Source organism: Eschrichtius robustus, chromosome 19 (genome assembly GCF_028021215.1).
Source record: "Eschrichtius robustus isolate mEscRob2 chromosome 19, mEscRob2.pri, whole genome shotgun sequence".
In the NCBI taxonomy this organism is placed as follows: Eukaryota; Metazoa; Chordata; class Mammalia; order Artiodactyla; family Eschrichtiidae; genus Eschrichtius; species Eschrichtius robustus.
This window is the reverse complement of record NC_090842.1, coordinates 58,256,455-58,269,353: the sequence shown is the minus strand read 5'-3', so window position 1 is coordinate 58,269,353 and position 12,899 is coordinate 58,256,455. Positions and strand designations below refer to the sequence as shown.

Below are 12,899 nucleotides of genomic sequence, written 5' to 3'. Positions count from 1 at the left end.
GCCGAGCTGTGTCCCCCAACATTCCTATGTTGAAGTCCTAACCCCCAGTACCTCAGAATGTGACTGTCTTTGGAGATAGGATCTTTAAAGAGGTAATGAAGTTAAAATGAGACCCTTAGGGCCCTTAGGGTGGGCTCTGATCCAATATGACTGGGGTCCTTATAAGAAGAGGAGATTGAGACAGAGACATGCCCAGAGGGAAGACCATGTGAAGACACAGGGAGCAGACAGCCATCTCAAGCCAAGGAGAGAGGCCTCAGAAGAAACCAACCCTGCTGACACTTTGACCTTGGACTTCTAGCTTCCAGAATTTTGAGAAAATAAATTTCTGTTGTTTAAGCCATCCAGTCTGGGGTACTTTGTTATGGCAGCCCTAGCAAACTAATGCAGCCTCCCTTGGTCGTGCCTTCTCGCCGTCCTAGCCCCGAGCCCGCAGGGCTGTGGTCCCCTGTGTCCCAGTCCTTTCCCACTAGACCAGAGGGCAGGCCTGGTCTGACTCATTGCTCGGTCCCCAGCATTACCCAGCTCAGAAGAACAAGTTATGTTTGCTGAGCGTCCGTCCTTCCCTGCAGCTCTCTCTGTCTCTTACTTGTTCCTGCCTCTGTCCTGCTGTCTGTCTGCCATTTAACAAATGTTTCCTGAGGCCTTGGCATGGGCTGGTCCCTCTGCCTGGAACGCTGTTCCCCACTCTATCTGCCTGGCGATCTCCTACTCATCCTTCAGGACCCAGCACAGGCTCTGTCCTCCATGAAGTCACCACCCCCGATGACTTCAGGAAGAGGGTCTCTCCCCTGTTCCCTCCACCCTGGCTCCATCTCCCCTGTCACTGTCCTAAAGGCTGTAGCCATCTGGGCCCCAGAATGTCTCCTCCTTCAGGCTAGGAACCCATCAGGGGCAGCTCTGACTCATCTGGGATCCCCAACGGGCTGTGTGGGTTGAATGAACAAGGGTGGCCCTGTTCTCCCTCCTCCAGGCCTTCGCCTCTGCTCTTCTCCCACCTGGGGCGACCCTCTCCTTCTCGACTAGCAAACTCCTGCTCCTCTTTAAGGCGCCAGCTCCACGTCACCTCCTCTGTGAGGTCCTCCCTGACTGCCCAGGCGGTCAGTGCCTCTCTCATCTTGGGTCCCCCTGTCCCCTAACACACACTGACAGCCTGGAGAGTGACCCCTGCCCCAGACTGTGGGCTCCTTAGGGCCCAGGCTGCACAGTCTGGGACTGTGTCTTTGGAATGAACAAGAGCATGAAAGAGTCTCCTCTCCCTGCTGTCACATGACACTTCGACCCTCAGCCCCGGTCCCCAAGCAGCTCCAACCTAAACATTTAAGGTAACATCCCCTCTGCAGGGATACTGGCTGCAGAGGAAAAAGTGGTTTGAGGGGAAATTTGCACCACTCTATTTCCCTTATTCTCACTAATCCTGCCCCCCACTACCCCCAGCTCCCACACAGCCCGTGCACCCCTGCAGCGCTCAGCTGGGCCAACGGCAAAGTGGCCAGAGCTGTCCAGGCCTCTTTTGCTGCCCTCTCCTTCTCCTCCATCAGAGCCCAACCCAAGAAAAGGGTCTCATCAAATCATCCCCACCAGCAATGAATAGGGAACTCCATTTCCACCACGACCCACAGCTAAGTGATGTGTTAATGGGGACTCTCGAGGGCATGGCGAGCCTGGCAAGGGGCCTGCGGAGGCTGATCATCCTGGAGGCTGTCTCAGCCTTGGCCCAGGCAGGGTTCTCTCTCTCTCTCTCAATCTCTCTCTCTCTTTTGACTCTAGAGATATACTGATGCCTAATCCCTCCCCTGACACTCTGATTTCATTGGGACAGAGACCTAGGCATCAGAAACTTTTAAGCCCACCTCCAGGTGATGCTAATTTGCTCCAGCCCCCCTGGCGCCTTCAGAAGGCCCCCCTCAAAGCGTCGTTCAGTTCATTCGCAAGGAAAGTTTGGTTGGTTGCTTAGGGTCACCCCTCCCTTCTCCCATCGCAGGCAGCGTGCCACTTTTTAGAGGAACAGGCAGGCAAAAGCAATGCAGAGCCCGACCGGGCCCCTCAAACCCCACCATCCTTGGATCAGACCCACCAGGGGCGGCCACGCCCCTGGGCTCACACTCACTTGCCCGACTGCCCCAGGCCTGGGACACTGGGTCCCCTCCGCCCTTCCTCGCCCCTCCCTCCCCGGACTTTCACTTCTCCTCTGCATTTCCCCCAGCCGGTTTTAGCAGACTTGGGCCAGCTTCTCGTTAGCACTTACCGAAAATGGGGCTAAATATAGAGGGCCCAAGGGCTGCCCCTCACCCCTCCTGGCCCCGCTTGGCCTGTCCCCTGGGTCCCCTGTCTACAAAGCCTGCTTCAATCAAGGCTGTGGCCTGGGAGCCCCTGTGGGCAGGGTCTGCCCTGCCGGGAACCTCTGCTCGCCCACTGGTCCAGCCCAGCCTCCCCAGGAGTCGCATTTCACACCCCCATACCCCGCAGCTGTCCCTGGGCGGCCTCCAGGGATTGAACACTTCTGAGTGTCAGGAGGGACGGATGGAGATACAGGCAGCAGACACAACAAGAGAGGTGGCCCTACAGCTGCGCTGACAAAAGCTGCCACAGACGCTGCAGCCACAGGCAGGCAGGGCCCCGGACACGGATGGAGACCACTCAAACGCACACAGGGACAGGTGTGCACAGATCCCAGACAGGAGTGTTTGCAGATGAAGACACAAGCCCAGACACAATGACACAGGCAGATATGCAAAACACACACCCAGACGTGTGTGGGCACACCTGCGCTTACACACACTCACACACCGAGTCACCCCCAGACACGTACACACTCACGCCCCAGAGTCACTCACAGACACACAGATAGACACAGATGTGCATACACACACAGGCACCCAGGTCACTCAGACAGACACACACAAGATGTACACGCACACTCACACACACACACACACACCCAGAGTCACTCAGACATAGAGACAGATAGAGATGTGCATACACACACACACACACAGACACACACAGGTAACTCAGATAGACACACACACACACACATGCATGTACTCACACTCCCAGAGTCACCTCCTCCTGGGAGATGGCCAAGGTGGACCCCTGAACTCAGGTCACAGATGTAGAGCCCAAGACCAAGCAGTGATCTGCCCAAGGTCACACATGTATTAATTCATGTCCACGCCAGGGAACCCAGGGCAGGCCTCACAGGCAGGGCAATTCTGTGAGAAATCCCAAGTAAAGGGTTTAACCCAGCGCCCAACACGTACAAAGCCCCCAATCAACCCCAGACAGGGAAGAGACAGCACGCGTGTACAGATGCCCTGGGTCCCTGTGTCTACACTGTACATGCACACGCGCACACACACACACACACACACACACACATCCACAGCTGCGTACATGGTCACCTCAGTAAATAATCACACAGCATCTGGCAAGTGGCCTTCCTTCCATCTCACCCCCCTCCTTGCCTCCCTTGTCTTACTCATACCCACTCATCCTTCACATCTCAGACCAGACATGCTCTCTTCCAGGAAGCCCTCGCTGACACCCCATCAGCTGAACTGGGCAAGTCTCCTGGGCTCCCCCAGTCCCCTGTGCCTCCCGTGTCCCAGCCGTGACCCCTCAGCCTGTGCCTCCTTCCCTGTCTGGTGACAGGTCTGTCTCCCTCCCTGGACTGGGGACTCCAGGAAGACACACCTGAAGCTGCCTTTTTCAGCTCTATTTCCAACATCCAGCACAGAACTGCTCAATAAATACATGTCGATAACAGATCACAGGGATGCCCGCATACACGGATGCACACGGACACGCACCAAACCAATCATCCCCGCAGACACCCACAAATGGGACACATTCCCACACAACCCCATAGTCAGACCTAGAGGGCCGCAAACAAAACAACCTTGAAGTATGGACGCTTGCCGAGTTCCAGGCCCCGTGTTAAGCATTTACCGTATTACCTCACTTAACTCTCCCATCAGCACTGCGGAGAGATAACTATCATTACACAGAGATGGACACATTATGTCAAATGAGCCAACAAATACAAATCGCTTTGTACGGTGCTTGGCGCATGATGTTCACGCAGTCGACTGACATTTGGTGGATGAGGCAGTTCATGAGCACACAAACATGTAATAAATTTTCAGGCAGTGATAAGTGTCATGAAGAAAAGATAAAGCAGGGCGAAGGGACTCAGAATGGCGGGATTGGTTGCCAGTTTAGATGGGGCAGACAGGGAAGGCCACCCCGAGGAGGGGACATCTCAGGTGAACGAAGTGAGGAAGTGAACCAAGAGAGCATTGCCAAGGCTACCCACACAATGTCACGCACAAGAGCCCCTCACACACGGGACACCTGACAGTCGCACACAGAAGACTCGGAACTACCGCGCACACACACAGACACAGACGCACACACTCAAAGGTCCAGCAACTCAGCCTTCCAGCCCCTGTGCAGTCCCCTCCCCAGGATCACTCATGTCGCCCACCCACCGGCCCTCTGTGTAGGAGCTTGCTACCAACACCTGGTTCCATCCCCCTCCCCCAGACCCCTCAGAACAGGGCAGCAGAGAAGGGGAGAAGAGGTCGGAAACCCCCCGGCGCCCCCCCCCCACCCCGTGCTGATGTGAAAGGGGAGGGGAAAGAGGAGCTGGAGGTGGGAACCCAGGATGGGAAGAGGGGGCAGCTGCTGCGGTACAGAGTCAAAGGGCAAAGGAGCCAGCTGAAGAGGAAGGGCAGGGCGGGCCGGCAACCAGCCGGCAGGACGAGCCCCACGGTGCTGCCAGTGTGCTCGGGCCCCTTACCTGGAGCCCCCATGCTGGAGTGAACCATGCTGCCTGCCCCGCAGGGCTGGGGGGACGACTGTGTCATCTCCCCGCCCTCTCTGGGGGCCAAGCCCTCTCCGCCGGAAGTCACCCAGGGAGGAAACCACAGGGCCCGCCCCCTTCGGAAGGGAAAATACCCATGCCCGAAGGCCCACCCCAGCAGGCAGCGGACCCCAAATCATGTGTGTGTGTTGGGGAAGTGCGGGTAGTGGCGTAGAGTGCAAGCAGGCTGGAAGAGCTGACTCCTACAGCTGTGCCCCCAGAAGATGCCCCTAGCCCTTGTGCCGCCTCCACCTTGCCAACACATCTGGAACAGGGCATGTGGGTCTGGGAGAGAAGGTGGATCCATAACAACACCACTAAAACACTGGCTAGGAGTTTTGGGTGGGGGGAGGGGGGCTTTCCCAATGCTAGGCCCCCTGCACCTCGCATTTAACAGGCATCATCTCTGGAGGCGCTCACTCTTTGCCCCATTTTACAGACAAAAAGACTGAGGACCAGAGAAGTGAGGTGGCCTCCCCAAGGGCCCAGAGCCAAGAAACGCTGAAGCCAAGAAGCAGGGCAGCAGGAGGTGTTCGCGATTGGTTTCCGCAGGCTGTGGGGAGTCGGGAACCCAGCCGTGCATCTGCCCGCAGGTGAGACGTCCGGGGCCACCACTGGGAGAATCGGTACCCGTGGACAGTGGTAGGACCGGCGGCAGGTCCGGGCCTTGCCCTGGAGCAGCAAGAAGTTTGCCAGGGGAGAAATGCGGGCGCCGTAGGTGGCTGGGGCGGAGGGAAGTACTCGGTCCCGGGGCTGCTGGCTGGCGCTTCGCGCGGCGGCGCTCCCGGACCAGCTGTTCCCTCCGCGCCCGCCAGAGGGCGGCAGCGCCCAGCCAATGGGCCAGAGGGCGGGGCCGGCTGCGGAGGAGGGAGCCCCTCCCGCCGCTCCCAGTCCCCTTCCCCGCTCCCAGTCCCCTTACCCGCCCCCGCGCGCACACCTGCGAGGGTCACACAAAGGCGCTGGACTCCCGGCCCACGGCGGCGCAGACAAAGGCGCGGCCGAGCCCGCTGCCCTCTTCCTCCTCCCCGCGCCCGGTCCGAGGCTGCAGGGCCGCCTGGAGCCTCCAAACAACCCCACCTGCCCGCTGCGGGCCCTGCAGGACTCGCTGCGCCCCACGCTGAGAGGGACCTCCAAACCACGCGCGCGCACACGGACGCCTGGACTCTCATACACACGCTCAAGTATTTCTACACATGGACCCCAGCACTTGAGACACACGTGTGCACATCCAGACACACGGGAACACTCCTCTGCGCACAGGCCCTGACACCAAGGCTCCTTACCAACACTCCCCCGTGTACAGATCCCCCTCCTGTGCTCCGTCACGCGGACACACGGGCACAAGGACACATCTGCCCAAGTGTACCCAGGCATACCTCCTGGCTATGTGTGCCCACATTCACACCCACGCACACTCACGCACGATATAACACACAGGCAGACCTTCGTGAGTGCCTTTCTGCCTGTACACGGGCCCTGTGCACCCAGACACGCCCAGGCAGGCAGACCCACTCCACGGGAATGACCGCGGTCCTCACATCTGCACACAGAGGGGGCAGTTCCCCCTCTAGCTACACTCCACAAGATTCCATATTGTAAAGGCCATTTCACTGAGGAGATCCAGGCCATACAGCGTCAGCTGGGCTCCAACTCAGACCTCCTGCCTCCTGGTCCACCTCTTTCCCACTTGCTCTCTCGCTCTCAGATGCACGGTTTTTATACAGGAGGGTCTCCTTGGAAGCAGTCTGGTGGTAGTGGTACTGGGGCCTTGTCTTGAAGTTGCATTGTAAGCTCTGTTTTGATTTAGGATTTATGTTTTGGGGGACTTGGAAATGAGGGTAATAAGGACATTATAGCGGGGTGTGGGGGGAGCAAAACCCCACCAAAACACCCCCATGCTCCACCCTAGACATAGCCAACATCATCCATGTCAGGAGCGAGCTTTGGGACAAAACCCAAAGCAGGGAGAGAAGCACCACCCATTTCCGGTGCTGTCCTCCCAGGTCTGCAGCTGAGTGGCAGAGCTGGCGAAAGCCTTACACGCTTCCCCGTGCGGTGAAATCACCCCACCCCTCTTGCCTCCCAGGCTGGCTCCACTATTATCGCCTCTGGCAGACCAGAACTGAGTCCCTGAGCTGGAGTCAGGGCATCTTGAAGAAGAATGGGCCTGAGACTTCCACCTGCCCAAGAGAGGACAGAGGGGCAGAGTTTGGGGCACACTGGGTGGGTAGGGCCTGGCAGCCAGGAACGGGGAGCCCTGGGCAGGAGAGATGGCGGCCTCTCACCTGGAGAAGAAGCCTCAGGCCATGCTGAGCAAGGCAGGTAGGGCCTGGGAGCTGGGGAGCAGCGGGGGCCACTGGGGGTGCAGGGAGCCTGGGAGGGAGGCGGCACAGGGGAGGCCAGGCTGGGCTCAGGGCTGAGCGGTAATTAAAGGAGACGTAGGGGGCTCCCCAGGGCCAGCGGGGCTGGTAACTGACACACGGGCCCCATTGCTCCGCTCATATTTCTCACCGGATCGATACGTTTGACTCCCGACAAGACAATAATCGCTTGTACGCGGCCAGCGAGTCGATCAAATACATTATTAGAGCGAGGTCCCCTGGGGGCCCGGCGGGGAGTTGTGGGGGGGGGAGCAGCCAGCCCACCGGGGACAGCAGAGTGGGATTCTTCACCCCTCAGGGCCCCCAGCCATGGCCTCTTCCTCTCGGCCGCCCCTGGGGACCCTCTCTGTGGCTTGGTTCCCCAGCCTCTTTCTGCATCCGGCGGTGTCTGGCGACCTCTCCACTCAGCCCCGGGCTGCATCCCCACTCTGCGTGGGGACACGAGCAGTGTTTCCCCAAGGTGCTGACTCATCTGTAGGGCTGTAGCATGTGGGAGCTCAGACAGGCCCCTCAGACCCCCAGCTTGGCAGGAGGTAAGGAGACTGGGTTGCCTGTGAGTCGACAACTGGGCCAGAAGATGAACTTGAGCCTAAAATTCATGGACATCAACCTCCCTTTGCATCTCAGCATTCGGCCTTCAGCAGAGCTCAGGCGAGGGCAGCCTCTGGGGAGCAGGAGGGTTGGGGAAGGCTGGCTTAGGGACCCAAACACATAGGAAAGCAGGATGAGGGGTGGCAGACAGACACACAGACGAAAATATATCTGGTTGGTCCTACAGCAGGGCCATGCAATCCTCCAACAGGCCTCCGATACTATGGAATCAAACCCAGCCCGGCCTGCCCTGGCACTGCTTGTCTACCTCTTCCTGACTTCTGGGCTCGAGCCTTCATTTCCTGTTTACACCCCTGCTGCGTCCTCAGCCCTGCCCTCGGAACTGCTTCTCCAGTGGCCCTAAGTCAAGACCAAGCTATAACCACCCCATGTTCTGCTTAGGAGCACCCAGCATCCAGGGACTTAAAATGTTTCTTCTTCTCCATCGTCACCATCATCATCAAAAGCAGTAGCGTCGCTATCTAGTCTGTGCTAGTTGGGCCAATACGTTATATCTAATCCTCACGACAATCTGAGGAAGTACGGTCTGTTATTATTCCCCTTCTACTGACAAATTAGAGCTCAAGGAGGTGAAGTCACTTGCCCCACGTGAGTGGTGCAGTCAGGATTCAAACCCCGCCCTGTCCTCCCCACAGCTTGCTCTTTCTGCACTCTGCCACGGGTCTCCTTAGAGCTTTGAACGCTCCGCATCCTCCAGTGGACAGCCGGCAGCCACTCCCTGCTCACCCGGGAACACCGGGATCTCCTCGCAGCCCACAGCCCAACTCCCACAGCCCTTAGAGCCTGTTCTAGGTATTCAGCCATGTGTTGGACCCCCGATCCATCAGTTCCTGGCTGAAGGTGGGCCAACCCTTCCCTATTTCTTTCAATTCAAACATTTCCTACGTGTCCCTTATTGCCAAGCCGTGGGCTGGGGGCTGAGGACCTAGAGATGAGCTGGGTCTGACACACACCTGCCCTCAAGGAGCTCACGGTCCAAGGGGAAGACTGGAGTTGATGAAAGTTTTCTGTGATTCCATCACTGGCTCAGTAAACATCCGAAAAACTCTAGTCAAGGGTGAAGCCCAAGACATAGAAGGGCCCTTCCTGCCATAGAAAGATTGGGAGGGCTCAAGCTTGGATGAGAAAGATCCAGGCAGGGTGCCATACATCCGACTTGAGGCTGGATTTGATGTTGTAGGGGGAAGGATTTTGAGCAGAAAAAGTCTGTGTAAGGGAGATCCACCGGGGACTGGTGTGAGACCAGGCTGGTGGGAAGAAGCTGGAGGCAGGATGACCAGAGGGGAGGCTGGGACAGTGGTCCAGAAAACAAGAGAGAATGGGGCCATGAGGATGCAGATGAGAGTACAAATTCAAGTGAGAGTCTAGAGAACTTTAGTGAATCTGCAAGTGGGCAGCTGAGCGGGGTGGTTTGGTGGGCGCTCGGGCCACCACTGTCGGACAGCAGGAACAGGAGCAGAGTAAGGGAAGATACTTAGGTCAGTGCCGGGCCGGGGGGGGGAAGATCAGCAAGGTCTATGGACCAGGAAGCCAGCAGATCTGAATAAATTCACATTGACAGAAACACTCCTCATGCATCTCCTGCCCACCACCAGTTTCCCAGACCCACCAGAAATCCCAGGAATTCACCTCAAGCAAGAAGAAATCAAGAAGCATCACGGTACGGCTCAAAGAAGGTAAAAGTCAGAAGACCAACCAGGTCCCCACACTGAAACTGGCCATTTGGTGACCTAGGGCCAGCCCTCTGCACTGTCTGGGCCTCAGCTTCCGTATCTAAAAGTGGGAGGTGGGCTTGGAGGAGCGCTCGAAGACTTCTTCCAGCGCTAACATTCTGGGGCTTGAAAGAAACAAGAACACAAGATGGACTGCTGGATCCACTAAAGGCCACGGCCACACAGCTAGACTGGGGCAGACCCAGAGTCTCTCTGACCGCAAAGCCTGTGCCTAAACTGCCGTGCTGGGCTTGCTGCGCCTCACCTTGGCTTGTACGCGTCTCAGACTGCAGGTTGTCGGAGAACAGGGTCCTCGGCCTCATCACCACAAGCCCGCCAGGGCATCCGAAGAAGCCAAAGAAGAAGGTGGCTGGCCCTGGGCCTTCCCCGATGAGGCTCTGCCCCTCAGCGCACGAGCCGCCACCCACCCCCAGACTCCAGCGCAGATCTCCCACTCGCCCAGCACCGCCTCTGCAGGCTCACGGCCACTTCTGTCCTCCCAGCGCAAGGAGCTGTCCAAAGGCTGAAATTCAAGAGCCCTCACCGTGGTCCAGAAGCCCTCCAGTAACTTCCCTGCAGCCTCCAGGAAGGCCCAGCCCCCTCACCATGGCCTCCAGGCCCCTGCAGGACGTCACCTCTCCCTACGAGAGCACAATGCGCCAGCCACACTGGAGAAGGCCAAGTCTGCCCCCATCTTGGGGCCCTTGACCTTGCTGACTCCTCCCCTAGAACACTGTTCCCTATCTCGTCCCTTTCCTCTGATCCTTCAGGACTTAGTTCAAAGGCTGCGTCCTCTGAGAGGCCCTCCCTTAGCCACTCTCCACGCCAACAGCCGGTTTTACTTTCTTCGTAGCTCTCTCTGGAACTCAGCTACCGTCGACTTGCTTTACTGTCTGTCTCCCCCTCTGAACTGTAAGCCCTCTGAAAGCAGTCCTTTTTTGTCTTGTTTCCTGTGGTATTCCCTTCTGAAATAATGCCTGGCACAGACTAGGTGCTTGAATACTATTTGTGTGTGGTTTTTTTAAAAATTTGTATTTATTTATTTATTTTTGGCTGCGCAGCATGCAGGATCTCAGTTCCCCGACCAGGGATTGAACCCAGGCCCCCTGCAGTGGAAGCGCAAAGCCCTAACCACTGGACAGCCAGGGAATTTCCAAATCCTATTTGTTGAATGAACAGATCCTTCCAGGCTCCCAGAGCCCACAGAATGAAATCCAAGGCTGGCTTTCCAAGCTCAAGTGGATGTGGGCCTCTGCCGACCTCCACAGGCATATTGCCCCCAGAGCTCACCTTCTTCCTCTGTTCAACAACTTGGGTTCCCCTACGTGCCCATCCTCCATGCTTCTTGTGTTTGTCACCTCTACTGTACTCACCGCTACTGCCTCTGCTCAAATCTCCCCTCTCTGGAAGCCTTTTCTGGCTCCACCGGAGGCCCAATTAACAGTAATGGCCTCAGTCTTCCCACAGCTCAGGCAGCATCCTGGGCTTAGCACTAATCATACTGCATTGAAATTCCTTCCCAGTGAGGCTGCCCCCACAGGGCAGGGCTGGAGGGCAAGGTGGTGTTTGATTCATTTTTGTGGAGTGGAGCCCAGCACTGGTCTGCATATAGGCCCAGTTGAATGAGGACATCTGCCCCACAGACAGCGATATCTGTATAGGTGTATATAAGCACTGATCTGGGAGTCAAACATCTGAGAGTTTGGAAACTGGTTCCTCCATTCACTTGCTGTGTGACCCTGGGCAAGTGACTTCACCTCTCTGAGCCTCATGCTCCTCATCTGTGAAATGGGGGCAGTAACATGGGCTGATAGGAACTTCATTAATCTTTTTAAAAAAATAGTTCCCTGTGCTATCCTGTAGAACCTTACTGTCATTAATCTTAAATATAGTACTGACCACCATGCACAAGGAGTTCAAGAAGTTCACAAAGTGTTTATCACATCAAGGTTTGAGGTAGAGAAAATCAGATGCCACCAATAGGACAGTGGCTAAATAAATTGTAGCATAGTCATACTCAGGAATAGGATGTGATCATGAAAGATAATGGAACTGATTTATGGATAACGGACATGCAAAGTTCTCCAAGACACTGCTGAATGAAAAGGCAAGTTGTAGAATGATTTATACAACTTAATATCATTTATGTAAAACACATACCAAAACCACTATGTATTTTCTATGGGTGGGCAGGTATTGACAAATGCAGAGGAAAAGGTCCAGAGGGTAACTAATTAGTGACAGCTACCTTTGGTGAGGGGACCAGGACTGGGAAAGCAGAAGGGACTCCAATGGGATTTTAACATTTTCTGTTATGCTTTTGGTTTTCAGAATGAGATTGTATTCAGTTTTGTTTGTTTGTTTGTTTGTTTTGTCTGCGTTGGGTCTTCGTTGCTGCACACGGGCTTTCTCTAGTTGTGGACAGCGGGGGCTACCCTTCGTTGCAGTGCGCGGGCTTCTCATTGCAGTGGCTTCTCTTGTCGCGGAGCGTGGGCTCTAGGCACGCAGGCTTCAGTAGTTGCAGCACGCAGGCCCTAGAGCGCGTCACCTTCAGTAGTTGTGGCTGGCGGGCTCTAGAACACAGGCTCAGTAGTTGTGATGCACGGGCTTAGTTGCTCCGCGTCATGTGGGATCTTCCCAGACCAGGGATCGAACCCGTGTCCCCTGCATTGGCAGGCGGATTCTTCACCACTGCGCCACCAGGGAAGTTCCCTGTATTCAGTTTTTAATTAAAATTAGAATATATTAAGTCAGTTACAGGTAGCTAACTGCAAAGAAAAGGAATGATTATCCCCCAAAGCGAGGACAGAGGTTACCTCCAGCAGGGAGGGAGGGATGGGGCAGGTTTGAAAAGGATCACAGGGGTGGGGGGGTTCCTGGGCTCTGGCTGCCTTCTTTATACAGACGTAGGTTGTGATCGCACAGATGTTCACTTGATAAAGACTGATTAAAATGTACATTTATGACTCTTTCCTTTACAACTGTGCTTCCTGCAGGCAGAGGCCAATTCGCACGTGTTGCAGTATCATCTGCTCCCCACCCCCAATTCACGCCCAGAAGCCAATGTTAGGAAAAGGCCTTGTTCGGTAGGGTGCACCCCGGTTGCAAGAGCTCTGAGGGGCCGAGGCCGCTGTCCAGGGTACTAACGGCCAAAGCCTGGGAAGCCTCAGGGAGACCAGCCAAATAGGACAGCTTCAAATGCCGCGGAGCAACGAAGCCCGTGCGCCATAACTACTGAGCCCGGGAGCCACAACTACTGCGCCCACGTGCCACAACTACTGAAGCCCGCGCGCCTAGAGCCCGTGCTCTGCAACAAGAGAAGCCACC

The 12,899-nt window shown here is 56.2% G+C and overlaps 1 protein-coding gene across 7 annotated transcripts in view; it reads right to left on the bottom strand.

Annotated features, from left to right (window-relative positions):
* The window catches only part of POU2F2 (POU class 2 homeobox 2), a 28,899-nt gene extending 24,067 nt beyond the window's left edge, over positions 1 to 4,832 (bottom strand). For all 7 annotated transcript variants that reach the window (XM_068527593.1, XM_068527594.1, XM_068527595.1 and 4 more), the window contains exon 1: positions 4,805 to 4,832. In XM_068527593.1, the coding sequence (XP_068383694.1) occupies positions 4,805 to 4,832 (28 nt within the window). The remainder of the gene's footprint in view (positions 1 to 4,804) is intronic.
* Positions 4,833 to 12,899: the final 8,067 nt, after the last annotated feature.